The sequence below is a fragment of the Salvelinus namaycush genome, chromosome 30 (genome assembly GCF_016432855.1).
Source record: "Salvelinus namaycush isolate Seneca chromosome 30, SaNama_1.0, whole genome shotgun sequence".
Lineage (NCBI taxonomy): Eukaryota > Metazoa > Chordata > Actinopteri > Salmoniformes > Salmonidae > Salvelinus > Salvelinus namaycush.
In genome coordinates, this window is record NC_052336.1 from 33,685,491 (window position 1) to 33,712,509 (window position 27,019).

General features: G+C 41.5%; 1 protein-coding gene across 1 annotated transcript in view; it reads right to left on the bottom strand.

Moving 5' to 3' along the window:
• Positions 1-27,019, bottom strand: part of LOC120025101 (MAM domain-containing glycosylphosphatidylinositol anchor protein 1-like) — a 325,046-nt gene that overhangs the window by 13,240 nt on the left and 284,787 nt on the right. Inside the window, exon 16 of the mRNA XM_038969534.1 lies at positions 11,156-11,286. Within this exon, the coding sequence (XP_038825462.1) occupies positions 11,156-11,286 (131 nt within the window). The remainder of the gene's footprint in view (positions 1-11,155; positions 11,287-27,019) is intronic.

Sequence of the window (27,019 nt, forward strand, 5' to 3'; positions counted from 1 at the left end):
TGAATAACATGTTATAAGACTGTCATCTGATGAAGTTGTTTCTTGGTTAGTTTGGTTGGTTCTTGGTTAGTTAGGTTGGTTTTGTGCATGCTACCTGTGCTGTGAAAAATGTCTGTCCTTTTTTGTATTTGGTGGTGAGCTAACATAAATATACGTGGTGTTTTCGCTGTAAAACATTTTAAAAATCGGACATGTTGGCTGGATTCACAAGATGTTTATCTTTCAAATGCTGTATTGGACTTGTTAATGTGTGAAAGTTAAATATTTCTAAAAAATATATTTTGAATTTCGCGCCCTGCACTTGAAGTGGCTGTTGTCATATTGTGCCCGGCTCCGGGCTTGCAGCCAGAAGAAGTTAAAACTAAATACTTTATTCTGAGCCTTTGATTTGAGACTCGAAATTGAGCTCAGGTGCATCCTGTTTCCATTGGTCATCCATGAGATGTTTCTACAACTTTATTGGAGTCCACCTGAGGGAAGGGTACCAAAACATTTCTGCATCATTGAAGGTCCCCAAGAACACAGTGGCTTCCATCATTCTTAAATGTAAGAAGTTTGGAAAAACCAACACTCTCCCAAGAGCTGGCCGCCTGGCCAAACTGAGCAATCGGGGGAGAAGCGCCTTGGTCAGGGAGGTGATCAAGAACCCCATGGTCACTCTGACAGAGTGCCAGCATTCCTCTGTGGAGATGGGAGAACCTTCCAGAAGAATGACGATATCTGCAGCACTCCACCAATCAGGCCTTTATGGTAGAGTGGCCAGACGAAAGCCACTCCTCAGTAAAAGGCACATGACAGCCCGCTTGGAGTTTTCCAAAAGGCACCTAAAGGACTCTGACCGTGAGAAACAAGATTCTCTGGTCTGATGAAACCAAGATTGAACTCTTTGGCCTGAATGCCAATCGTCACATCTGGAGGAAACCTGGTACCATCCCTACGGTGAAGTAGGATGGTACCATCCAGGATGGTACAAATACACCAAGACAGCGCAATACACAAGGGGTGGAACAGTGGCAAAGGTGCCCACAGGACAAACATAATAATATTAGTCTGAGGAGAGATTAAATAGCATTAATACAACAAAAATAATTCTAAACAAGGGGAGTTTCTAAACAAGGACCGAGGTGATGGAGAGTTACTCACTATGGTCATGACTAATGGCTGTATTCGCCATAATGAATTAAGTGCCACATTTTAATGTTATTTAACAAAGCTTTTTGTATTATAATAATTACTTTATTGATGGATAAAGTGGCAGTATCATGCTGTAGGGATGTTTTTCAGCAGCAGGGATACTCATCTGGATCGAGGGAAAGATGAACGGAGCCGAGTACTGAGAGATCCTTGATGAAAACCTGCTCCAGAGCGCTCAGGACCTTAGACTGGGGCTAAGGTTCACCTTCCAACAGGACCACGACCATAAGCACACAATCAAGACAACGCAGGAGTGGCTTTGGGATAAGTCTCTGAATGTCCTTGAGTGGCCCAGCCAGAGCCCAGACTTGAACCCGATTGAACATCTCTGGAGAGACCTGATAATAGCTGTGCAGCGACGCTCCACATCCAACCTGACATAGCTTGAGAGGATCTGCAGAGAAGAATGGGAGAAACTCCCCAAATACAGGGGAGCTTCTAGCGTCATACCTAAGAACACTCTAGGCTGTTTTTTTTTTAAATTTTATTATACATATGCACACATTTCTAAAACCCTGTTTTTGCTTTGTCATTATGGGGTATTGTGTGTAGATTGATGAGGGGAAAACACAATTTAATCAACTTTAAAATAAGACTGTAAAATAACAAAATATGGAACACTAAAGGGGTCTGAATACTTTCCGAATGCACTGTAAAAGCACTCTCTCGCTCTCTTTATTATACAGTACAACTGTTGACCAACTCTATTAAATCATTTTCTGTCTTGAATCATTATTTCCATGCCATGAAACAGCTTCCAATTTTACATAACATAATTAGCCCTGTGTTATTAGTCTGATAATACATAATTCATAATTGGTGTCATGAATAAAGATGGCTGCCAACGTTTATCTAATCTTCCTGCATGGCACTGCCAGTCTCAGCGGGTGAGCTGTCAGTATGAGATCCCTAAATTCTTGAGTCTTTGATTGGGTTATCCATGCTAATCAACAAAGAATGTCGCTATATTGTATTTATGAAAATACTAACGACACAACGTGTCAGACTGAAATGAGGCTGGAAGGATTTATTAACCCTTATTTTACCAATGCTTTACTCTAATCCTGTGCTTTTAAATCCATGATGGGGATTGTGCAAGTGCACACTTCTAGAAAAGGATAGTGCATCAGGGAAAAGTCATTTTCTTCTACAGCAACGAGCTGGAGAAGAGTTGCAATGGAGAGGAGGAGAGGGAAAGACAGGTACTGTAGAAAATCCTGACCAAAAAACCTCTGTGTATGTGTTCCCGAAACACATGAATGAAAGTGTCAGACTCGGTCTAACGTTGAAAATCAAAACAATGCTTGCACAAAGTCTTTCTTGCGTGACTCATTTATGAGGAAACAGTGGAATTTGTGTGCCAGACCCGACTGCAACTCATTGACTTCTCTCTCCTGCTCAAACTCTTTCCCTCTCAGATGAACTCCTCTACTATCTGAAGGTTTATTTATACTAACTGTTTCCATTAGATCGAATCCGAGATATATGTAGTCTCTTCGGACAAAGACATACACTTTGCTTCCTAACAACTTGCGGTGCCACCTCTGCTCCACTCAATACCGGCTGATACTGCAATATGTGAGGGTAGCCTCAAAGTGGATATAATTGCATTTTTTCTTACATCTAGCATTGAGGGAACAAACCCTTAAAGGGGAAATTCAGGATTCAAAAAACAACAACGCGGTCATCTACCAACCTTTTTTGGTAAACAGCTGAGGGATAGGGCTATAGAAATGCAACCACTCTCAAATTTATAGACATAGCTATGAATGCAAGGACAGACGATCCATAAGATAACACTTGTAGTTTTACCCATATTTTGAAGCTATACAGTGTTTGGTTATGATTACATATTTTTTTTCACTTTTTATATAACATTTTTTTTTATTGCTTTTATTTACTGTAGTAAAACAAGCTTATATGTTGGGTTCTGATGGGGTAGTATTTCAAGTCAAATTAAATTGTATTTTTCATATGCGCCGAATACAACAGGTACCTTAACCAACAATGCAGTTCAAGAAATAGAGTTAATAAAATATTGAATAAATAAACTAATGTAAAAAAATCTAATAAATCAAAAAGTAACACAAGAAATGTACATAACAATAACGAGGCTATATACAGGGGGTACCGGTACAGAGTCAATGTGGAGGCTATATACAGGGGGTACCAGTACCGAGTCAATGTACAGGTTAATTGAGGTAATTTGTGAAGTGACTATGCATAGATAATAAACAGCGAGTAGCAGCAGTGTAAAAACAAAAAGGGGGTCATTCAATGTAAATAGTCCGGGTGGCCATTTGATTAGTTTAGTTGTTCAGCATGTTACATCTGCTCCTGACACGCCCTCTACTTCTCATCGTGTCTCCCTAACCTGCCACCACACCCCCAGCGCTCTCTCCCTCTCTCTCTCTCTGTGTGGGTGTATGTGATTGTGTGAGTTGAGACAGGTGTGCTGGAGTCAGAGCAGATAGCCACCAGCTGTAACCTGTTCCATAATCAAGACCTCTACGAATACTCAGACCTGCCACTTTCATGCTGCCAGTCCGTAGCCTCTGCACAGTCAGTCTGCGTTTCAAACCATTTGTTCCGGCATAGATCTTGTTATCCTGTTGTGCCTGTTCCTCCTTAGCCTGACGCTGTGCTTCTCTCCGCTACAGTTCCGTCCGCTCTGACTGGTTCCTGTCTACAGTTCCTCGTCTCGTCAGTCCTACTTCCCTGCCCTGGACCCCCGCTCTACCGCTTCCTTGGATTCCGCTCCAGACCTGCTTACCCTGCCCCTACTCCCCTTGCCTCAGTTCCTGATTCCCAGCTACCCATCCAAGTTTCCCCTGGCCTGCACCCCCCCCCCCCCCCCCCCACTTTTCAATAAATACCTTATTTACCTAGTCCCGGTCTCCTTGTCTGAGTCTGCACTTGGGTTCACCTGCTCCGCCACACATAACATAGCAGTCTTATGGCTTGGGGGTAGAAGCTGTTAAGGAGACTTTAGGTCTAGACTTGACACTCCGGCACCGCTTGCAGTGCGGTAGCAGAGAGAACAGTCTATGACTTAGGTGACTGGAGTCTTTGACAATTTTTTGGACCTTCCTCTGACAACGCCTAGTGAATAGGTCCTGGATGACAGGAAGCTTGAACCCAGTGATGTACTGGGCTGTACGCAAAACCGTCTATAGAGCCTTATAGTCTGAAGCCAAGCATTAACCATACCAGGCTTAAGTGTCGTCGTTCAGCCACTACTCGGTGAAACATAAGATATTACAGTTTTTAATGTCCCGTTGGTTGGAACTTTGTGAGAAAGTTGAACTAAGCTAATTAGGCATTTAAGTTATATCCTTCAAGTATCAATGGCTATATATTATATTTGGCAATAAATGAAGTGCAAAAATGGATGTCGCAATCACAGTTTGCCCCATTAACTTAGTAAATGTCCACTTAATATACGCTGCAGTCGAGGATCGGAGGAGACAGATATAGCCAAATAGGCAAATAAAACCAGAGAGCCCAAACAGTAAAAAACAAAAACACAGACTTGGGTAAATTCCCACTGTCGGAAAGAGCCCTTCTCAGTCATTATCATTGATTGGTGAGAAAACAAGTGTCTGACAGAGCAGAAAAGAAAGAAAGTACAAAGGAGGGAGTTAAGAGAGGTGTTTTGCCTCAGTTCCATTGCTGGCAACCTACAGTACGGGAAGTCTGTCTGATACAAGAGAGAAAGTGGAAGAAAGAGAGAGAGAGACTATTACAAAGCCTTCGTATAAGCATCCCCCCACTTGCCAGTGCTCAGATCAAGTCTGTTTTGTTTGCATTATTCAATATCTCTATTTGTAATGTTACAGAATGTTACAGAATTCAACGTTTTCACATCCCTTGACTTTTTTCCACACTTAGTTGTGTTACAGCCTGAATTTAAAATTGATTGAATTCATTTTTGGGGGGGTCACTGGCCTACACACAATACCTCATAGTGCCGAAGCGGAATTATGTTTGAATGAATTTTTACAAATTCATAAAAAAATGTAAAGCTGAAATGTTTTAAGTCAATAAGTATTCAACCCCTTCGTTGTCAAATCAAATTGTATTGGTCACATATACATGGTTAGCAGATGTTAATGTGAGTGTTGCGAAATGCTTGTGCTTCTAGTTCCGACTATGCAGTAATAACCAACAAGTAATCTAACAATTCCCCAACAACAACAAGTATGTCTCACACCAATCCAATGCTTGTAAATCCAACGAGTGAACACTTCAATGAGATGGGGGAGAATTGTAATTTGGCTTCAGTCTGGACTCAATGTCCCTTGCCCTCCCTACTGCCCAAACACAAGGATAGTGGCAGTTTGGTGTGGAGGCAGATATTGTGTTTATGATAGCGGAAACATAAATTATTATTGATAAGTCACATTCATGTAAATGTCTAACTAATAAACAACTTTTGATTCAGTCCCACTATTGAACATCTACACCAAAGAGGAAGCACAACTAACATCAACGGACCTAATGTTATATGATTGTGGCCGATAGTAAGGCGAGGAGAGGCTCAAGTATGTTCTAGTGATTGAGACACAGATCAGAAAACAAGAACACACAAAAACAAAATCCCTGATTTGCTATGTAGCCAACACCTCTACTCCCTCATCTCCACCCCCTTCGCCAACCCACCCCCTTTCCGACACCCCTCCTCTCCTCTGTCAAAAACAAATGGTGTAGGAGTGAAGAGGGGGATGAATATGAATCTTTAAACAAGTTTTTGAAAGAAGGAAGCGGTGCTTTATTAATGACTTATACTTCTATTCATTATCGACCAAGACAGCGTCGGGCCCAATTTGCAGTTTAAACCCACACTTCACAGGTAGGAGAAGAAAGAACACTGTGTCCCAAATGGCACCCTCTTCCCTATGTAGTCCAGTACTTATGACTCGGACCCATAGGGCTCTGGTCAAAAGTTGTACACTATAAAGGGAAGAGGGTGCCATTTTAGGACACACCACTTTTCTCCCCGCACAAACGCTAAAGACACTAAAGGTGCCCCTGTAAAAAACGAATTTGTCTGTGTGAAGTCGAGTCCTTGAGGTGTGGTGCGAGGTAGGTGACTTGGGAATATATAAACACAAATATAAAAGCAACATGTAAAGTGTTGGTCCCATGTTTCATGAACTGAAATGAAAGATCCCAGAAATGTTTCATACACACAAAACGCTTATTTCCCTCAGATTTTGTGCACAAATGAGTTTACATCCCTGTTAGTGAGCATTTCTCATTTGCCAAGATAATCAATTCACCTGACAGGTGTGGCATATCAATAAGCTTATAAAACAGCATGATCATTACACAGGTGCACCTTGTGCTGGTGACAATAAAAGGCCACTCTAAAATGTGCATTCTTGTCACAAAACACAATGCCAATTTGGCAGTACGTCCAACCGGCCTCACAACCGTAGACCATATGTAACCACGTCAGCCCAGGACCTCCACATCCGGCTTCTTCACCTGAGTGATCATCTGAGACCAGCCACCTGGACAGCTGATGAAACTGTGGGTTTGCACAACCGAAGAATTTCTGCACAAGCTGTCAGAAACCGTCCCAGGGAAGCTCATCTGTGTGCTTGTCTTCCTCACTTGACCAGACTGCAGTTCGGCGTCGTAACCGACATCAGTGGGCAAATACTCACCTTCGATGGCCACTGGCATACAAGGAAAGTATCCTCTTCAAGGATGAATCCCGGTTTCAACTGTACTGGGCAGATGGCAGGCATGTAGGCGAGTGGGCGAGTGGTTTGCTAATGTCAACGTTGTCAGAGTGCTCCGTGGTGGCGGTGGGATTATGGTATGGCCAGGTATAAGCTACAGACAATTAACACGATGGCTTTTTTCGATGACAATTTGAATGCACAGAGATACTGTGATGAGATACTGAGGCCTTGTCATGCTATTCATCCCCCTGCCATCACCTCATGTTTCAGCATGAAAATGCACAACCCCATATCTGTACACAATTCCTGGAAGCTGAACATTTCGTAGGTCTTCCATGGCCTGCATACTCAGACATTGAGCATGTTTGGGATGCTCTGGATCAATGTGTACGACAGCCGGTTCCAGTTCCTGCCAATATCTAGCAACATCCTACAGCAACTAAAGAGGAGTGGGACAACATTGCACAGGCCACAATCAACAGCCTCATCCACTCTACGTGAAGGAGATGTGTCGCGCAAGCATGGGTCAAATAGTGGTAATACCAGATACTGACTGGTTTTCTGATCCACACCCCTATCTTTTTTTAAAGGTATTTGTGACAAACAGATGCAAATCTGTATTCCCGGTCATGTGAAATCCAAAGATTAGGGCTTAGTGAATGAATTTCAATTGACTGACTTCCTCATATTGTGGTATCCTGGGAGGTCTACCGCAGGGGTTGGTGATTGAGGGGAGGTACGTGTCGCAACGTTGGCTCCCTCTGCTGGGAGTACCTGGTCTTTTGGTGCCGTGGGGTCGAGTGTACATAGATAATCATGTAGGAACTGGTGGCTCAGTTTATTCTCAGCCAGCAGAAGCAACAGGCTCTCCAGGAGCAAGTGCTGGAGGAGCAGCACCACCAAAACCTCTGACTGGTAGTAGAGGTAGCCTAGCTGAAAGGTGGTACGGCTCAGGAGGTTAGCACGAATCAGTTTCTGGTCAAGCTAAGGGAGAAAGATGACGTGGAAACGTATTTGTGCACCTTCGAGAGAACAGTGCAGCGGGAAGGGTGGCCCAAACCCAAGTGGGCCAGCCTTTTGGCAGCCTACCTTTCCTCGAAGGAGTCCCACAGTGAGTGGTCTAGCCCTATAGTGCTGGTACCAAAACCGGGCAGAACCGTCCGCTTCTGCAACTACTTCTGGGGCCTGAAAGAGGTCAGTAAATTCGATGCCTACCCCATGCCCAGGTGGATGAACTGCTTGGGGAAGTCAAGCTACGTCAGCACTCTGGACCTGATGAAGGGGTACTGGCAGGTGTCACTGACATACAAATCATTAAAATCCAGACGGAAAATATTTACACAAGAAGCCACCTAATATCACACAGTCAAACTCTTCAGTCATTTAGTAAAATCATTCATGTTACACAATACATGTATGTTTTTTTCGATAAAGGTCATATTTATATCCAAAAATGTCAGTTTACATTGGCGCGTTACGTTCAGTAATGTTTTGCTTCCAAAACATCCAGTGATTTTGCAGAGAGCCACATCAATATACAGAAATACTCATCATAAATGTTGATGAAAATACAAGTGTTATGCATGGAACTTTAGATGCACTTCTCCTTAATGCAACCGCTGTGTCAGATTTAAAAAAAAAGCTTTCCCGAAAATCACACCATGCAATAATCTGAGTACAGTGCTCAGACACAAAACCAAGCCATACAGATACCCGCCATGTTGTGGAGTCAACAGAAGTCAGAAATAGCATTATAAATATTCACTTACCTTTGATGATCTTCATCAGAATGCACTCCCAGGAATCCCAGTTCCACAATAAATGTTTGTTTTCTTCTCTAAAGTCCATCATTTATGTCCAAATACCTCCTTTTTGTTCGCGTGTTGAGTTCACAAATGCAAACTCACGAAGCGCGGGCAAGTCCAGGCGAAAAGTTCAAAAAGTTATGATACAGTTCGTAGAAACATGTCAAACGATGTATAGAATCAATCTTTAGGATGTTTTTAACATAAATCTTCAATAATGTTCCAACCGGAGATTTCCTTTGTCTTTAGAATTGCAATGGAACGCAGGTCGCTCTCACGTGAGCGCGCATGATCAGCTCATGCCACTCTGGCAGACCTGTTACTCAATCAGCTCTCATTCGCCCCCACTTCACAGTAGAAGCACCAAACAAGGTTCTAAAGACTGTCGACATCTAGTGGAAGCCTTTGGAAGTGCGATATGACCCCATAGACATGGTATATTCGATAGGCAATGACTTGAAAAACAACAAGCCTCAGATTTCCCACTTCCTGGTTATATTTTTTAATCAGGTTTTGGCCTGCTATATGAGTTCTGTTATACTCACAGATATCATTCAAACAGTTTTAGAAACTTCAGTGTTTTCTATCCAAATCTACTAATAATATGCATATATTAGCAACTGGGCCTGAGTAGCAGGCAGTTTACTCTGGGCACCTTATTATTCCAAGCTACTCAATACTGCCCCCAGCCATAAGAAGTTAAGTTAATTTTTTGTTGCCTAGTGAAGTCGTGTTTTCTGACTAGAACCTCTCTGTGTCCATCTCTGGGCGCTCAACCCAATACCCCACAGTTGACCACAATGTGAACTGTAACTCAGTGAAATTGTTGCATTGCGTTTATAAATGTCTGTTTTAAAACTGAATGCAAGCTGAGGATTTATCTTAATTCGTTTGTCGGACCATGCTGAGGAACTTGACCCTGACTTCGCATGGTTAAATGAATTTAAAACTGTTTGCAAACAGGAAACTGAATGGAACAACATGTTGTCGCGTAGGCATAACAAATTACACACCCAAGCAAGCAATCTGAACCCCCTCTCCAGCCCTCTTCCTTTTCTTCTCAGAGCATTCATCATCGATTCCATTTTTCCTCACACACACTCTCACACACACACACACACACACATACGCACACAGTATCTGGAATCATTACGAAAACAACGAGGAGGCCCTGTCTACCTCATAAATATTCCTGGTAATTGACCTGTCATAACTAATTGCTGAAGGGGGCAGGAGACTGGGAGTATGTGTGTGTGTGGTGTTGTGTGTGTAATAAAATGTCTATCTATCTGTGTGTGTGTGCATGTGAATGTCTATGCATTTGTGTATGTCCAAGCATGTGTGTGTGTCTGTGTGTGTGTCTAGGCATGTGTGTGTTTTTGTGTGTGAGCGCGCGCCTTGCTGCTAAAGCTACCATTCTTTGGTCTTGAGACGATGGGGCCAACAAACAGACCAATGTGGAACAATCGCGTTTAATTTGGTCTCAGGGCTGTGGCCGGGGGAGAGAAGAAGACAAGGTTGCTTAATGGGTGGCAGATTGGACCGTTGGACTGGTTTATATTTACTCTGGACTATAGGGTTGTTTCTGGGTGTCGCGGGTTGTTTGAGTAAATATTTTATTACTTCACTCTCTCTGGTGGGGCAAGGTGAATGCGTATGCTGTGTGATGTTTTCCGAGGCGGACATCCCATGCATTTAAACACGCACACACAATGACACACCCACCAACACACACACAAGCAGTCTTAGACAGCCTACAAGCAAGGTTGCTGACAGGCAAACAAATATGTACACGTTCCTCTACTGTAAATACACACGTGCAAACACACACATGTAAACACACAGAAGAGCCTTATATCCACACTCTTGCTGACCCAGATACATGCACACACACACACACTCAAGAACGCAAAGACATTCACACATGCATGCGCACCAACACACACTCAAGAACGCACATGCACACACAAACACACACTTGACTCAGCATAAACGGGCAACCTGGGGAGATGAGACGGAGCCCTGAGTGGTAATCACTGCACACTACACACACAGCACACTGAGTCAGCACTTCAGCCCGCCAGAAACCATAGTGGGAGTAAGGTTCAACGGAGGCCCTTGTGGAGACAAGTGGACCTCCATAGCGTGCCCACCAGAAAGATTTAGATTATTATATTATATATATTTCCATAACTTCATTTTGTACATTAAAGCACTGGACATTCTGTGGATTACCTATTTTCTACATAAACCATCGGTGTCCTATAAAAACCTTGTATCAAAGTTTTTGTTCATGACATTTTTCACGTGAATTGAAAGTAGTTATCCTCTCCAATGTGCTTTGAAAGTTTCTTATTCTCAAGTTTATTTGAAAACTACAACTTTTAAAACAAGGTTTTTCAAGGATGTGGATATTTTGTCAATAGGGTATTTTTGTCTAGGCATGCTTGCGGAAAGCTGTACCTGGAAGGGTCCGCTGGGGTTGACGTTGATGTTGGCCTGAATCCAGTCAGGACCCTGGTTCCCATCCAGAGTCCAGACCCGATCGCCCACAGAGGCGATGCTCTTCACCCTCAGCCACACATTCAGGGAACCTAGATGTGGAGGCAGAAATAAGTTCAGGGGTTTGAGGGGGTGTATGTGTTTGTAAGTGTGTGTATCTGTCTCTTTACGTTAATGCCGGTACCTTGTGATGTATTTGTATGTGAGGCGTATACTTTGACTTTACATGCATACAATATACATATTAAGTACTGTATATTATTTTCATCACACCCTGGTGTTAGGACAATATAATCTCAAGGTGGGGCGCCGAGAGCTAGGGAGAAAGCCACCAACCTAAGTTATGCATTGAAATACCACTACTGCTTCTGTTTAGGAGAACCCAATATATTATTCACAAATCTCAGCTGGGTGCAGAAACAAAGGAAAGTGTCCTCAGTTGAAAGGGAAAATAAATGTATATACTCTCAGAAATAAAGGGCTACAAGTGCTTGTCACTTGGGTGGCACCCTGGAAGGTCCTCCTTCTTTTGATTTGATTTGGATCTATTTTAGTCCCCATTTGGACCAATCTTCCAAGAGTCCTTAAACATTCAAATACAATTTATAATACAAAACACATTTTCACATATAACACACTATTACAAACATACATAATATACTAACATAATGACCCAATAAATACTCAATCTAAAAAATATTGATTCTTCATCTACTAGTCCCACAACATTTCTATGTATTATATTTAAATCGTTTTAAAATAATGTTTACATTTATATATTGAAAGGTTTCTAGTTTGCTCAGTTAATTTATTCAATTTCTTAATTGCTCTAAATCGAAATTTTCTTTTGCCTATTTCTCTTTTCTGTCTGGATAACGCATAGATGGTGGACAATCTATTCCTAGTATTTACGGAATGTCTGTCTCTTACCAACTGAATACCGTTGTGAATAGAAGTTGGCCGTTTTAAATGATGTATATTATGAAATAAAATGAGCATGTTTTTTTCAATTGTCTTGTCGATTGATGACCAACCAAGAACACTGCGCATGACTGCAACAGAAGAACCATATATCCACCTTAAAACAATCTTTGCTGCTTTATTCTGTGCATTCTGCAGCCTCCTAACTTCACTTGATGATGCATTTCCCCAGACCACAGAACAGTAGTTCACCTGCCTCTCAATTAATGATTGTGTTATTTGCTGAATAATTTTTCCTGGTAAATATTTAGCTATCCTTCTGATTATGCATGCTGTTTTAATATTTTTTTTACATAGATTAGTTATTTGAGACGAGCATGATAAGCAGTTGTCTAGCTGCACTCCCAATAGTTTGGTTTCTGCCACTTCGTCAATTTGTACTCCCCCCATATTTAATTGTATCCCATGCTGTTTTGGCCTTTTCCTAGTTGAACAGACCAACATAACTTTGGTTTAGCAAACCCACTCCCTGATATTCTCCAAATCTCCTTGTAAAGCCTGCTGTACCTGTTGAACCGATTGTCTTGCTGCATAAATTGTAGTATCATCTGCAAATATAGTAGCTTGAGTTTCAACTAAGGCATAGGGAAGGTCGTTGGTATATATTAAATAAAGAAGTGGCCCAAGGCAGCTGCCCTGCGGTATTCCACAGTTTAACACGAGGGGGAAAAAATGAACCATTGATATAGGTGGACTGTTTCCTGTCAGTTAGATATGACTGTACCCAAATCAATGCTACCTCCTTAAAACTGTAATGCATACATTTTGTCAAAATTATTTCATGATCCACTAAATCAAATGCTGCACTGAAATCTAAAAATAGTACACCCACAAACTTGCCATTATCCATAGCATTGAGCCACTGGTCAGTCATGTCAACCAATGCAGTGGTAGTGGAATGGTTTTTGCGATAAGCATGCTGATTGGCTGTAATCAGATCATTCTTTTCCATGTATTCCCATATTTGTCTACTCACAATACCCTCCAATATCTTACTGAGTGTCGGGAGTAGACTAATTGGTCGACTATTGGCAGGAGTAATGGGTTCTTTGCAGTCTTTCGGAATAGGACACAGTTTCGCATACATTCGCAAACATCCCCTTTTCCAGTGACCAATTAAATATGTATCTCAGTGGAGCTGCAATCTGGGGAGCAGCACAGCGAAGCAAAATATTGTCCATAAGACCATAACCTGTAGATTTACCATCAGGTAATGACTTCAACAGGTTTAACACCTCCTCCACTGACACCGTTTGCAGACTAAAAGAGCAGAACTTGTTGCTCATAATATGATCATCAATCCATTGGACAATAGCTTGTTTGGAAGAATGTATGTCTACATTGTTGCTCAGTAATTTAATTTTCTGTGTAAAAAAATCTGCAAAACGATTGACAATATCAACTGGTTTTGTTATTATTCTCCCGTCAACCTCCACACTAGATGGGCATGATGAGATAAATGTACCAAGTAAGCCCTTAACTGTGTTCCATACCTTTGTAGAATCATTTTTACAATCAATAAAAGCATTGTTGTAAAATAACTTTTTTTTTCTTTCGATTCAATTTAGCTGCATAATTACGTAATGTTCTATAATTCTGTTAATCAATTTCTAATTTTGACTTGGCTGCTAAGACTTGCCATATTTCTTTGAGAAAAAGCCTCACCCAGTTCATCATCAATCCATGGAGATGGACGGGCACCAACTGTTCTCTTTCTTACTGGTGCAGGATGGTCCATTACCTCAGTGAGCAAATCAATAAAACATTCTGTAGCGTGATTTAAATCATCCTCTAGATAAATCAGCTCCCAGGGTACAACAGCCACATCATTTAGAAATAGCTCATGATTAAATGTTTTTGACCACAATCCTAGGGGGTTTCTTTGGAACCTTGGTGTTCATGGTTATGTTCACAATATTATGGTCTGTCCAGCCCACTGGCATTGATCTGGCTTTTAAGCATTGCAATGGTATATTTCAGAAAATCAGATCAATGCATGTGTCTGAACGATGACCCAACTTAATTGAAGATCTAGTAGTATCATTAACCATTTGTTTCAAACCACAGTTCTTGGCATATCTCATCAATTTTGTTCTATTCAAATTATTGTGATCCTTCCAATTTATATTAAAATAACCCAAGATAAATGCATCTCTGTTGCTATCTGTGGCCTGGTCAAACCCAGTACATAAGTCATCCAGATAGGACACCTTAGAGCTAGGAGGTCTATACACACATCCTATCAATATGGGTGCCTGGTGAGGCAGATGTACTTGAGCCCATAGTGCCTCTATTTGACATACATTAAGGTCATCCCTCTTAAAAGGTATATGATTCTGAATATACAGTGCTACTGTCACGCCCTGACTTTAATTATATTTGTTTTCTTTATTTTTTTGGTTAGGTCAGGGTGTGACAAGGGGTGGTTTGTTTAGTTTTTGTATTGTCTAGGGTTTTTGTTATCTATGGGGATTTTGGATTGTCTAGGGGTTTGTAGGTTTATGGTGGCCTGAGTTGGTTCCCAATCAGAGACAGCTGTTTCTCGTTGTCTCTGATTGGGGAGCCTATTTAGGTTGCCATTTTCCATGTTGGTTTTGTGGGTAGTTGTTTCCTGTTTTGTGTTGCACCTTTCAGGACTGTTTCGATTTTCGTTGTTTCACTTTGTTATTTCATATTTCGTGTTCAGTTATAATAAATTAACATGGACACTTACCACGCTGCGTTTTGGTCCAATCTTTCCTGTTCCTCAGATGAAGAAGATCGTTACAGCTATACCCCCACCATTCCTATTCCTATCTCTTCTCAGTAGACTATATCCTTGAATGTTAATTTGCCCATCATTTACAGATGAATCTAAATGCGATTCGGTCAAAGCCAAAATATGAATATTATTAATGTTGACCAAGTTAAAAACCTCATGTATTTTGTTAGGAAGGCTACATACATTAACCTGAGCTATATGCAACCCTTTGCTTATCAAGTGGAGATCAATAGAGCATGTATTCATTATAGTTGAAGTTGTCATGATACACTACAACACACAAACTCAGATTTGAACATAAAATTAAAATAGCCAGGGAGTTACTCTAGAGTCCTGATACAATTGCCCGTTGATATAAAGTGTATCCATCACCATGGAGACACGCTGATTCAGGCAACGCTTTTCCTTCATGATGGGATATAGTTTTTTTCTCCTTTCATTGATCTCGGTGGGGAGTTGATCATTCATTCCAAAATCAGTGTTTCTGAGTTCTCTCCCCATGTTTTTCATCCTTTCCTTTTGCTTAAATGTATCAAAACATGCAATAATAGCCCGTGGCCTATTTCCAGAGGCCTTACCTATTCTATGGACTCTGGAGAATGTGGCATTACGCACAACATCAGTGGGCAGTTTTAGTTGAGTTGACATAAAGTCTCAGACTGTGTCCTCACAGCCTCTGCTGTTGTCATTCTCCGGTATCCCTGAGAATATTAGATTGTTCCGCATTGATCGACACTGTACATCAAGCAAGGTTTCTTTAAGTTGTTTGTTCTCCCTTTGCACCACCTCCACCTTGCTATGAATAGAGTCTACAGTACCTTTCAGCGCCGTGTTCTCTTTCCTTAGATCATCAATCTGACGTTGGCTGAATTCTAGACTAGCACAAAATGCATTGATGTCCTCTCGTAATATATCCAAGATATCAAGTTTGGCAAGCCTTTCATTGATGGATTTTAACAAGTCAACATCCATATCAGTAAACCTCTCCCCACTCGCCACACGCGCCCTCTTACTAGGGGATGGTTTGGTTCCATCGTTGATACCTATTGGCCAACCTGGTTTTGTTTTGTTGATTTGGTTGGTTGTCCTTAACTTCTTATGGCTGCAAGGGGCAGTATTGAGTAGCCAGTTAAATCGTGCCCATTTCAAACGGCCTGGTACTCAATTCTTGCTCGTACAATATGCATATTATTATTACTATTGGATAGAAAACACTCTCTAGTTTCTAAAACCGTTTGAATTATTTCTCTGAGTGAAACAGAAGTCATTCTGCAGCACACTTCCTGACCAGGAAGTGGAATGTCAGAAATCGATGCTCTGTTCAACTTCATGCCTATACATGGGCGTGATACGTAAGAGTCTACATACACTTCATACACCTTCCCCTGGTTGTCAAGAGGCGGTGAGAGAAAAAAATTCGTGTTTATCTTGGTCTGAGGTGGAATTAAAGCTCTTTGTTTGACGTGACCGTCCATTTCCTGTTTCTGGAGCGCGCGAAAGAGGACACGGATTTGCCTTCTGTTTTGCTCTCGTTATGGACGACTAACATCTCCGTCTTAGATTTTATTTGATACATGTGACCATATCATCGTAACGTATGTTTTTTCAATATAGTTTAATCAGATTATTGAAATTTTTTCGGGAGTTTTGCCGTGTTCCGTTCTCTGACTTTGTTGACGTTGGAGTGATCCGTGCCACTTGGCAAGTGCCCATGCTAAATGAAGAGGGATATTTGCCGTTCCAGATCAAAACAACGACTGTTCTGGACAAAGGACACCTTGTCCAACATTCTGACGGAAGATCACCAAAAGTAAGAAACATTTTATGATGCTATTTCTAATATCTGTCGTGCATGTGAACTGGTCGTGGGCGCCCAAGTGTTTCTGGCTATTGTGGCTACGCTAATATAACGCTACATTTTGTTTTCGCTGTAAAACATTTAATAAATTGGAAATATTGTCTGGAATCACAAGATGCCTGTCTTTCAATTGCTGTACACTATGTATTTTTCAGAAATGTTTTATGATGAGTAATTAGGTATTTGACGTTGGTGTCTGTAAATATTATGGCTGCTTTCGGTGCAATTTCTGATTGTAGCTGAAATGTAAACTATGATTTATACCTGAAATATGCAAATTTTTCGAACAAAACATATGCTATACAATAAATATGTTATCAGACTGTCATCTGATGAAGTTTGAGAAGGTTAGTGAAAAAATTAATATATTTTGGTGGTTTATACGTTATCGCTATTTTTGGCTTGAATCAATGCTGTTGTGATGTTTGCTATTGTGGTAAGCTAATATAATGCTATATTGTGTTTTCGCTGTAAAACACTTAGAAAATCTGAAATATTGGCTGGATTCACAAGATCTGTGTCTTTCATTTGCTGTACGCTGTGTATTTTTAAGAAATGTTTTATGATGAGTAATTAGGTAATACACGATGGTCTCTGTAGTTATTCTAGTCGCTTTGGTGAGAGTTGTGATGGTGGCTGCAATGGTAAACTATGATTTATACCTGAAATATGCACATTTTTCTAACAAAACATATGCTATACAATAAATATGTTATCAGACTGTCATCTGATGAAGTTGTTTCTTGGTTAGTGGCTATTTATATCTTTATTTGGTCGAATTTGTGATAGCTACTGATGGAGTAAAAAACTGATGGAGTAAGAATAGTGGTGTCTTTTGCTAACGTGGTTAGCTAATAGATTTACATATTGTGTCTTCCCTGTAAAACATTTTAAAAATCGGACATGTTGGCTTGATTCACAAGATGTGTACCTTTCATCTGGTGTCTTGGACTTGTTAATGTGTGAAAGTTAAATATTTAAAAAATATATCTTTTGAATTTCGCACCCTGCACTTGAGCTGGATGTTGTCATAAGTGTACCGGTGTCGGGCTGCAGCCCAAACAGGTTAACAATGCTTGAATCCTCCGAAACCAGCGACATGTTTCTTTGAGTTCGTAAGTATCTCTCGTCAATGAATCGTTCAAGCTCTTCAATGGATTCTGAATCATCCAGCGTGTTTACAGGCAGAGTTAAACACACAAACTGTTCAGCAGCAACTGAAAACCGCAACTGTCATTTGGGAAACACCCCTGGTGTGAGGGGAATTTCCTGTTTCACTGGGCTTTGCCACACAGTGATAGTTATAGGTACATAATTGTACCCCAGTTCATACCTTAGAAAGTACCTTTCTCCACAGGTACAAAAGCAGGCTTTGTGCCTTTATACTGTATAGTACCAACACAGTAACAAAGCCATTTTCCCCTTGTAAAAATGTACCTCCACCATCCACTTGTACAACATTTCCACTCATTGGTGGCCAAAAATAACAATCTGAAAGCCACGCCCCACAAACCACACCTACAATATAATTCCACAGTATGCATGTCTTGCTGAGTGAATTGTAGAGTTACCACCCATGATTGTGTATGTTAGTGACAGAGACATGGTTGTTGAATTTGTTCATTTTCAGTCCTGTGGCCTTTACCAAGTGAGTTCCTATGCGTATGTTATCATTATAATTACACTTTATGATTGCATATCTCATAAAACCTTATTTTGAGGCCCAGTTTTACCCTAATACAGTGGCCTGAAACTCATGGTTTACAGGCCACATCAGGTCTGCAAGTAGGCTCCCAGATTTAAAAAAGATTCTGGTTGAATGATTTCCTACTTATTCCCTCCCGTTTCCAGGAATCTTCCAACTGTGATTTCTGGAACATTGGGAAATTTGGGAAAGTTACCAGAATTCCTATTGGAATCCAGCCTCAGTTAGGATATCCAACCGTTTTTTGTTCACCTGCAACCTGCTTTCATAATGACTGTAGGGTTAAGAACATATTGAGGAGACTACCTAAGCCATTTAAACTAGAACAACCATTTCACCAAACTGATTAAATTAGTTTAGAAAACTGTATATTATTTATCTTTGTGTAGCAAAAGATTAATCAATCAATGTACATGCAAAAACACAGATATTAAAAACAATGGCTTTTTTTTAACCTGCGGTAGTGCATGCTGGGGAATATGATAATGACGATACAAATGTGCCTTTTTCGGGTACTACCCCAGTGACAAAGCCTTAAGTTCCTTTAAAAAATCATCATTGTACCGTATTGAGGTTAAACAAAATATGTACCTTCACATTGAAAATATGGAGTACGCAAATGTACCGTTATACTCTTTATCCACACAGATAGCGAATCACACCATGTGAGATCATTGTGTACCTTTTTTGGTACCCCAGGGAACAATACCGTACCCTTATTTCTAAGAATGTACCCTGAGATTGGGGTAAAAAACACAACATTGAAATCAGACAGCATCTGAATACACACAAACATGCACCTTGTGAACACAGACAAGAGTATAAACATTTGCTCTTTCTTTTTGTTGCTACTTCACATTCTTTGTCTTACCAGTGTACAATCTTCCTCATGCACACAAATACGCAGATGCATGTATGCGCGTTGTACGTGTGCATACAGACGAGCACATAGACACAAACAGACTTTAGTACTTAAATGTCATTTTGTTCCTGTTGTTTTTTCTTGTCTAGTGTGGCACCAGATTCATCAACCCTTGACAACCCATTATCCCAACCTGGCGAGATGGACTACAGGGAAGAGGTAGGCACTCTGACGGTGTGGTGCCAGGTAAACAACATCTCCCTCAATGTCGCAAAACAAAGGAGTTGATTGTGCAACCAGGCTGGGCATGCCCCGATCCTCATCAACAGGGCTGCCGTGGAGACGATCAAAAACGTAAGGAGCTGAGGAGCAGAAATGGTCAAATCACCCAGACACCGTGGTGAAGAAGGCATGATAGCTACTCTTTAACCTCAGGAGGCTGAAGAAATTCAGCCTGTCCCCAAGGGCCTTCACAGTCTTCTACAGGAGCACCATGAGAGCATACTGTCGTGGTACGGCAACTCTATCGACGCTGACCGCAAGGCACTACAAAGGATGGTACGCTCAGCAGAATGCACCGTTGGGTGCCACCTGAGCCCCCAGCTGGTCGAAACAACACCTCTTTGCTGATCCTCAACACTGGGACCCAACAAGGTTGCATGCTCAGCCCCCTCCTGTACTCCCTGTTCACCCATGACTGAGTGGCCAAGCACACCTCCAACTCAATCATCAAGTTTGCAGATGACACAACAGTAGTAGGCTTGATTACCAAAAATGATGAGACAGCCTACAGGGAGGAGGTGAGGGCCCTGGGAGTGTGGTGCCAGAAAAATAACCTCTCACTCAACGTCAACAAAACTAAGGAGATGATCGTGGACTTCAGGGAGGGAGCACCCCCCTATCCACATCGATGGGACCGCAGTGGAGAAGGTGGAAAGCTTCAAGTTCCTCGGTGTACACATCACTGACAAACTGAAATGGCCACAGACAGTGTGGGGAAGAAGTTAGAACAGTTCCTCAGGAGGCTAAATAAATGTGGCTTAACTTTTTATGGCTGCAGGGGCAGTATTGAGTAGCTCTGTTTAAGGTGCCCATTTCAAACGGCCTCGTACTCAATTCTTGCTCGTACAATATGCATATTATTGTTATTATTGGATAGAAAACACTCTCTAGTTTCTATAGCCGTTTGAATTATGTCTCTGAGTGGAACAGAACTCATTCTACAGCACTTTTCCTGATATGGAGTGAGATTTCAGAAATGTTGGCCTCTGGTCCCAGGTCAGTTTTAAAGTCCCTGTAAATCCTATGAGGATACAAACACTGCCCACGCCTTCCTCTAGATGTCAGTAAGAGGTGACAATTTGAATGGAGTCGATTGCGCAATCAGGGCCTGTATAAAAGGCCAAAGACCGGATGTACCGTTCTTTTCCTGCTGCGCCTGACGCACGATGGACGTTGGACCTGCTCTCTTTCCAAGCTTGGGTTTAGCCACTTATATATTGCCGGTCATGTTTTTACTCGTTATAGGTGTTAAAAACATCATAAGGTAGTTAATTTAAACCGTTTTATAGCAATTTATATCCGTTTAGTGCGATTTTGAGGCAATTCTTGGTGATGCACTTTGAAGCGCCGGGCACGTTTCCAGTACCGGTCGAACGTTAGTGGGCATTTCGACGGACAAGAGGACATCTTTCGACCAAAAGAAGATTAGACCCAAGAAAGGATACATTGCCCAAGATTCTGATGGAAGATCACCTCATAGTAAGAAATATTTAACCTCTAACGAGCCTCAACCCCGGATCCGGGATCACCCCCCACCCCCCCCACACTGATTAGCATCGCTAGCATAGCGTCACAATTAAATAGTAGCATCTAAATATCATTAAATCACAAGTCCAAGCCACCTAATGAAAGATACAGATCTTGTGAATAAAGCCACCATTTCAGATTTTTAAAATGTTTTACAGGGAAGACACAATATGTAAATCTATTAGCTAACCACGTTAGCAAAGGACACGATTTTTTTACTCCCAACAGCTTTTTCCTGCGTCAGTAGCTATCACTAATTCGACTAGATAAAAATATATATAGCCACTAACCAAGAAACAACTTCATAATATGACAGTCTGATAACATATTTATGGTATAGCATAGTTTTTTTGGGGAAAAATGTGCATTTTTCAGGTATAAATCACAGTTCTACATTGCAGCTGCAATCTGAAATAGTGCTGACCCAGCCAGAACAATTACAGAGACCAACGTCATATAACGAATTACTCATCTTAAAACATTTCAGAAAAATACACAGCGTACAGATATTGAAAGCCCAACATCTGGTGAATCCAAACAATATTTCAGATTTATTAAATGTTTTATAACGAAAACAAAATGTAGCGCTAAATTAGCATAGCTATACAAGGCAGATTCGGCTAGGCGCCCACGGTCAGTTCACATGCACAACAGATATGATATAACATCGTAAATTGGGTCTTACTATGGCTGATCTTTCATCAGAATGTTGATCAAAGTGTCCTTTGTCAAGATGAGTCGTTGGTTCCGTTCAGAAATCTTCCTTTCCCACTCCATTTAGCACAGGTACCGGTCGAGTGGCACAGATCTCTCAAATGTAAATAAATTGTGACAACGGAACACCGCAAAACTCCCAAAAAAATTCAAATAATCTGATTAAACTATATTGAAAAAACATACATTACGATGATATGGTCACATGTATCAAACAAAATTCGACACGGAGATAGTTTTCATCCATAACGCCAGCAAAACAGTACACAATCGCAGCTCCAACTCGTGCGAATCAGCAAACCGGAAGTTGTCGGTCACGCCAAAGAAATAGGTCTTATTTCACGTCAGTACCAGATAAACAAAGAATTTCTCCTCTGACGTCTTCTTGACACCCAGAGGAAGGCGAATGAGGTGTGTTTCGGGTCATAGGGGGCACGACCATATATAGGCAGAGCTTTGAAGCCAGCATAACACATCTTGATTTTATGTTCTTGGTCATGGAAAGTGCTGTGAAATGACTTCTGTATCACTCAGAGACAAAATTGAAACGGTTTTAGAAACTAGAGATTGTTTTCTTTCCAATGGTATTATTTATATGCATGTAGTAAGAGCAATAATTGAATAAGAGGCAGTTTAATCTGTTGAGCAAATTATGCTAATGGGAAAATAGCACCCCCTGTATTCTCAAGAAGTTTTTAAGATGATAAATCGTTGTTCTGTCGAAAAATGTTAAACGCATATTCCGCCATTTTCTTTGGTATAGCTTCGCTTGGCGAACCCTGTATTGCACAGTAAGGATAATTTTAGAAATGTAATTCAGCGATTGCATTAAGAACTAATTTGTCTTTCGATAGCTGTCCAACTTATATTTTTTTTGTCAAGTTTATGAATAGTTAATCATGAGACAAGATCACTGTCAAATATGGCGCCCGACATTTTCAGGCTAGTTTTGCTAGTATTGTCATTGTATAACCACGGTTTTTTGTGGCTAAATATGCACATTTTCGAACAAACTCTATATGTATGTTGTAATATGATGTTACAGGAGTGTCATCGGAAGAATTCTGAGAAGGTTAGTGAAAAAATTAATATATTTTGGCGATGATTACGTTATCGCTCTCTTTGGCTTGAATCAATGCTCTGGTAACGTTTGCACATGTGGTATGCTAATATAACGATTTATTGTGTTTTCGCTGTAAAACACTTAGAACATCTGAAATATTGTCTGAATTCACAAGATCTGTGTCTTTCCATTGCTGTGAGCTGTGTATTTTTAAGAAATGTTTTATGATTAGTAATTAGGTAATTCTCGTTGCTCTCTGTATTTATTCTAGTCGAGTTGTGATGGTGGGTGCAATTGTAAACTATGATTTCTACCTGAAATATGCACATTTTTCTAACAAAACCTATCCTATACAATAAATATGTTATCAGACTGTCATCTGATGAGGTTTTTTCTTGGTTAGTGGCTATCAATATCTTTATTTGGCCGAACTGGTGATAGCTACTGGTGGAGAGAAAAAATGGTGGACAAAGAAAAATGGTGTCTTTTGCTAACGTGGTTAGCTAATAGATTTACATATTTTGTCTTCCCTGTAAAACATTTAAAAAATCTGAAATGGTGGCTTTATTCACAAGATCTGTATCTTTCATTTGGTGTCTTGGACTTGTGATTTAATGATATTTAGATGCTACTATTTAATTGTGACGCTATGCTAGCGATGCTAATCAGTGTGGGGGGGGTGGGGGGATGTTGTCATAGGTGTACCGACCTCGGGCTTGCAGCCATAAGAGGTTTTAACACCTAAAACCCTCACAAACTTGTACAGATGCACAATTGAGAACATCCTGTCGGGCTGTTTCACCGCCTGGTACAGCAACTGCACAGCCCACAACTGCAAAGCTCTTCAGAGGGTGGTGCGGTCTGCCCAACGCATTACCGGGGGCAAACTACCTGCCCTCTAGGACACCTACAGCACCCGATGCCATAGGAAGGGCAAAAAGATCATCAAGAACATCAACCACCTGAGCCACTGCTTGTTCACCCCGCTATCATCCAGAAGGCGAGGTCAGTACAGGTGCATCAAAGCTGGGACCGAGAAACTGAAAAACAGCTTCTATCTTACGGCCATCAGACTGTTAAACAGCCATTACTAGCACATCAGAGGCGGCTGCCTATAGAAATAGATTAGGAATCACTGGCCACTTTTAGAAATGGCTCACTAGCCACTTTAATAATGTTTATGCTGCTGCTCCAGTTTCAACTGTTCTGCCTGCGGCTATGGAACCCTGACCTGTTCACCGGACGTGCTACCTGTCCCAGACCTGCTGTTTTCAACTCTCTAGAGACAGCAGGAGCGGTAGAGATACTCTTAATGATCGGCTATGAAAAGCCAACTGACATTTACTCCTGAGGTGCTGACTTGTTACACCCTCGACAACTACTGTGATTATTATTATTTGATATGCTGGTCATTTATGAACATTTGAACATCTTGGCCATGTTCTGTTATAATCTCCACCCGGCACAGCCAGAAGAGGACTGGCCACCCCTCATAGCCTTGTTCCTCTCTTGGTTTCTTCCTAGGTTTTGCTTCTACACCTGCATTTCTTGCTGTTTGGGGTTTTAGGCTGGGCTTCTGTACAGCACTTTGAGATATCAGCTGATGTAAGAAGGGCTATATAAATACATTTGATTTGAATTTGATTTGAATAATGTCTCTATCTTGCATTATTCATCTCATATGTGTAAACTGTACTCTATACTATTCTACGGTATCTTAGTCACGTTAATTGTTTGTAAATATTACATCACCCTTCTCACATGTATATACTGTACTCTATACTATGCCACTGTATCTTAGTCCAATGCCGCTCTAACATATATATATACATATATATATTTTTTTTGTATTATTATTTCAGCCAAAAAATTACCCCTTTTTCTCCCCAATTTCGTATCCAATTGGTAGTTACAGTCTTGTCTCATCGCTGCAACTCCCGTACGGACTAGGGAGAGGCGAAAGTCGAGAGCCGTGCGTCCTCTGAAACACAACCCAACGAAGCCGCACTGCTTCTTGACACAATGCCCACTTAACCCGGGGGCCAGCTACACCAATGTGTCGGAGGAAAGGCCATACATCTGACAACCGTGTCAGTGTGCACTTCGCCCGGCCCACCACAGGAGTCGCTAGTGCGTGATGGGACAAGGACATCCCTGCTGGCCAAACCCTCCCCTAACCGCCCCATGGGTCTCCCGTTCGCGGCCAGCTGCGGCAGAGCCTGGACTCAAACCCAGAATCTCTAGTGGCACAACTAGCGCTGCAATGTAGTGCCTTAGACCACTGCGCCACTCGGGAGGCCAGTATATATATTCTTAATCCATTCCTTACTTTACGTGTATTTTGGGTATATGTTGTGAAACTGTTAGATATTACTTGTTAGATATTACTGTACTGTTGGAGCTAGAAGCACAAGCATTTCGCTACACCCGCAATAACATCTGCTAAACACGTGTATGTGACCAATAAAATTTGATTTGATTCTCTACCACAGTGTTTCCCAACCCTGGTCCTCGAGTACCCCCAACAGTACATAGTTTCTTTGTAGCCCTTGACAAAACATTCATTCAGCTCATTGAGAGCTTGATGATTAGTTGACGAGTTGAATCAGGTGTTCTTGTCCGGGGTTACAACAAATATGTACAGTTGGGGGTACTCGAGGCCCAGGGTTGGGAAACACGACTTTCAGCTCCCACATGGATGTTTCAGAAACTTGGGAATGTGGGGGCACATTATCTACCTTCAGAAATCCCCACATGCGGGCATCAGACACACAGCCTGTATGTACCATCAACACTTCTCCCGCATACGAGGACAGCGACTGCCAAGCTGCGCTGTCACAATCCACCACCCCTATGCTGCTATGACGACCATCATATTCTCCTGTTCTTTTATTCACTGACTGAGATCTCAGCTCTGGAGATTGACAGAGTCGGACTGCGTTGGCCTGCTATCCTCATCTGAACCCAGAACAGTATTAGCACAACTATGTCACACACACACACACACACACACACACACACACACACACACGCACACACACACACACCTGTATGTGGTGAAGGAAATATGCAACTCCTCCATTGTGACTGCCCTGAGGTGCCGTTAATATAGTGACCCCATTCACTCACGGGAGAGCAGGTGAGAGCAGGCAGTGAGGGATGGAGGGAGGGAAGGAAGAAAGAGAGTGGGGTGGGAGTGACAGTATGGCGATCAGCTACTTGACCTGAGAGCGATAAGTCACAAGCATTGTGACCGCATAACAGGTTGACATGTTAGTGACAATGAACCACAGAGGGAGGTCAGGGGAGCAAGCTACTGCATATAAAGAGGGTCGAATAGCACGGCTGAAGAATATACTGTAAGGGTTGTATAGACAGACGTGAGGGGCAATGCCTATGGAGGTTTTGCATCTTCCAGCCTCTCATATCTGTAAATGTCTGTCATGTCTGTGGTGTCTTGGAATAAACAGACAGTCAGTTCCACAAAGGACAATTAAGTACTTTTCTATTCTATTACTTAGTGTGGACGGTGACATACTGTTGCAATTTAAATATACAATAGATAGCAGGTAGCTCAAGGGCAGTGGAAACAAACAGACATTGCACTAGTTCCTTGAAGATTCTGTATCAACAAATGAATCCATCATCCGGAAGAAGTAAGAACTGTAAAAGAAAACAAACATCCTGTTGCAGTGATAGAAAAAAAGATTCATCTGTGTAACGTTTTCAAAGGCGTCTGACTCATCCCAAACAGCCATTCATCTTCTTAATGGCAGTCTTGCCAAGCTCTTAATTGGAGCACTAACAAGCATCAGTCTCTTAAACAAATACACTGGCGGAGTGTGTGTGAGTGTGTGACGGGGTCCTTGTGCACAGTGAGGGGGGGGTGTGTGCAAGTGCGTGTGTGCAACTTGTCTTTCTGTGATTCATCACATCCTATCTCCGACTCCTTACGAACTTTAGGTGATCCTCGACTGTGTGATGAGGTTGAATGGGGGCAGGGAGGTAGAAGATGCCCTTAGACACATCTAGAATCAGCTTGTAACCTTGAAACTCACACTCTGTTAGATTT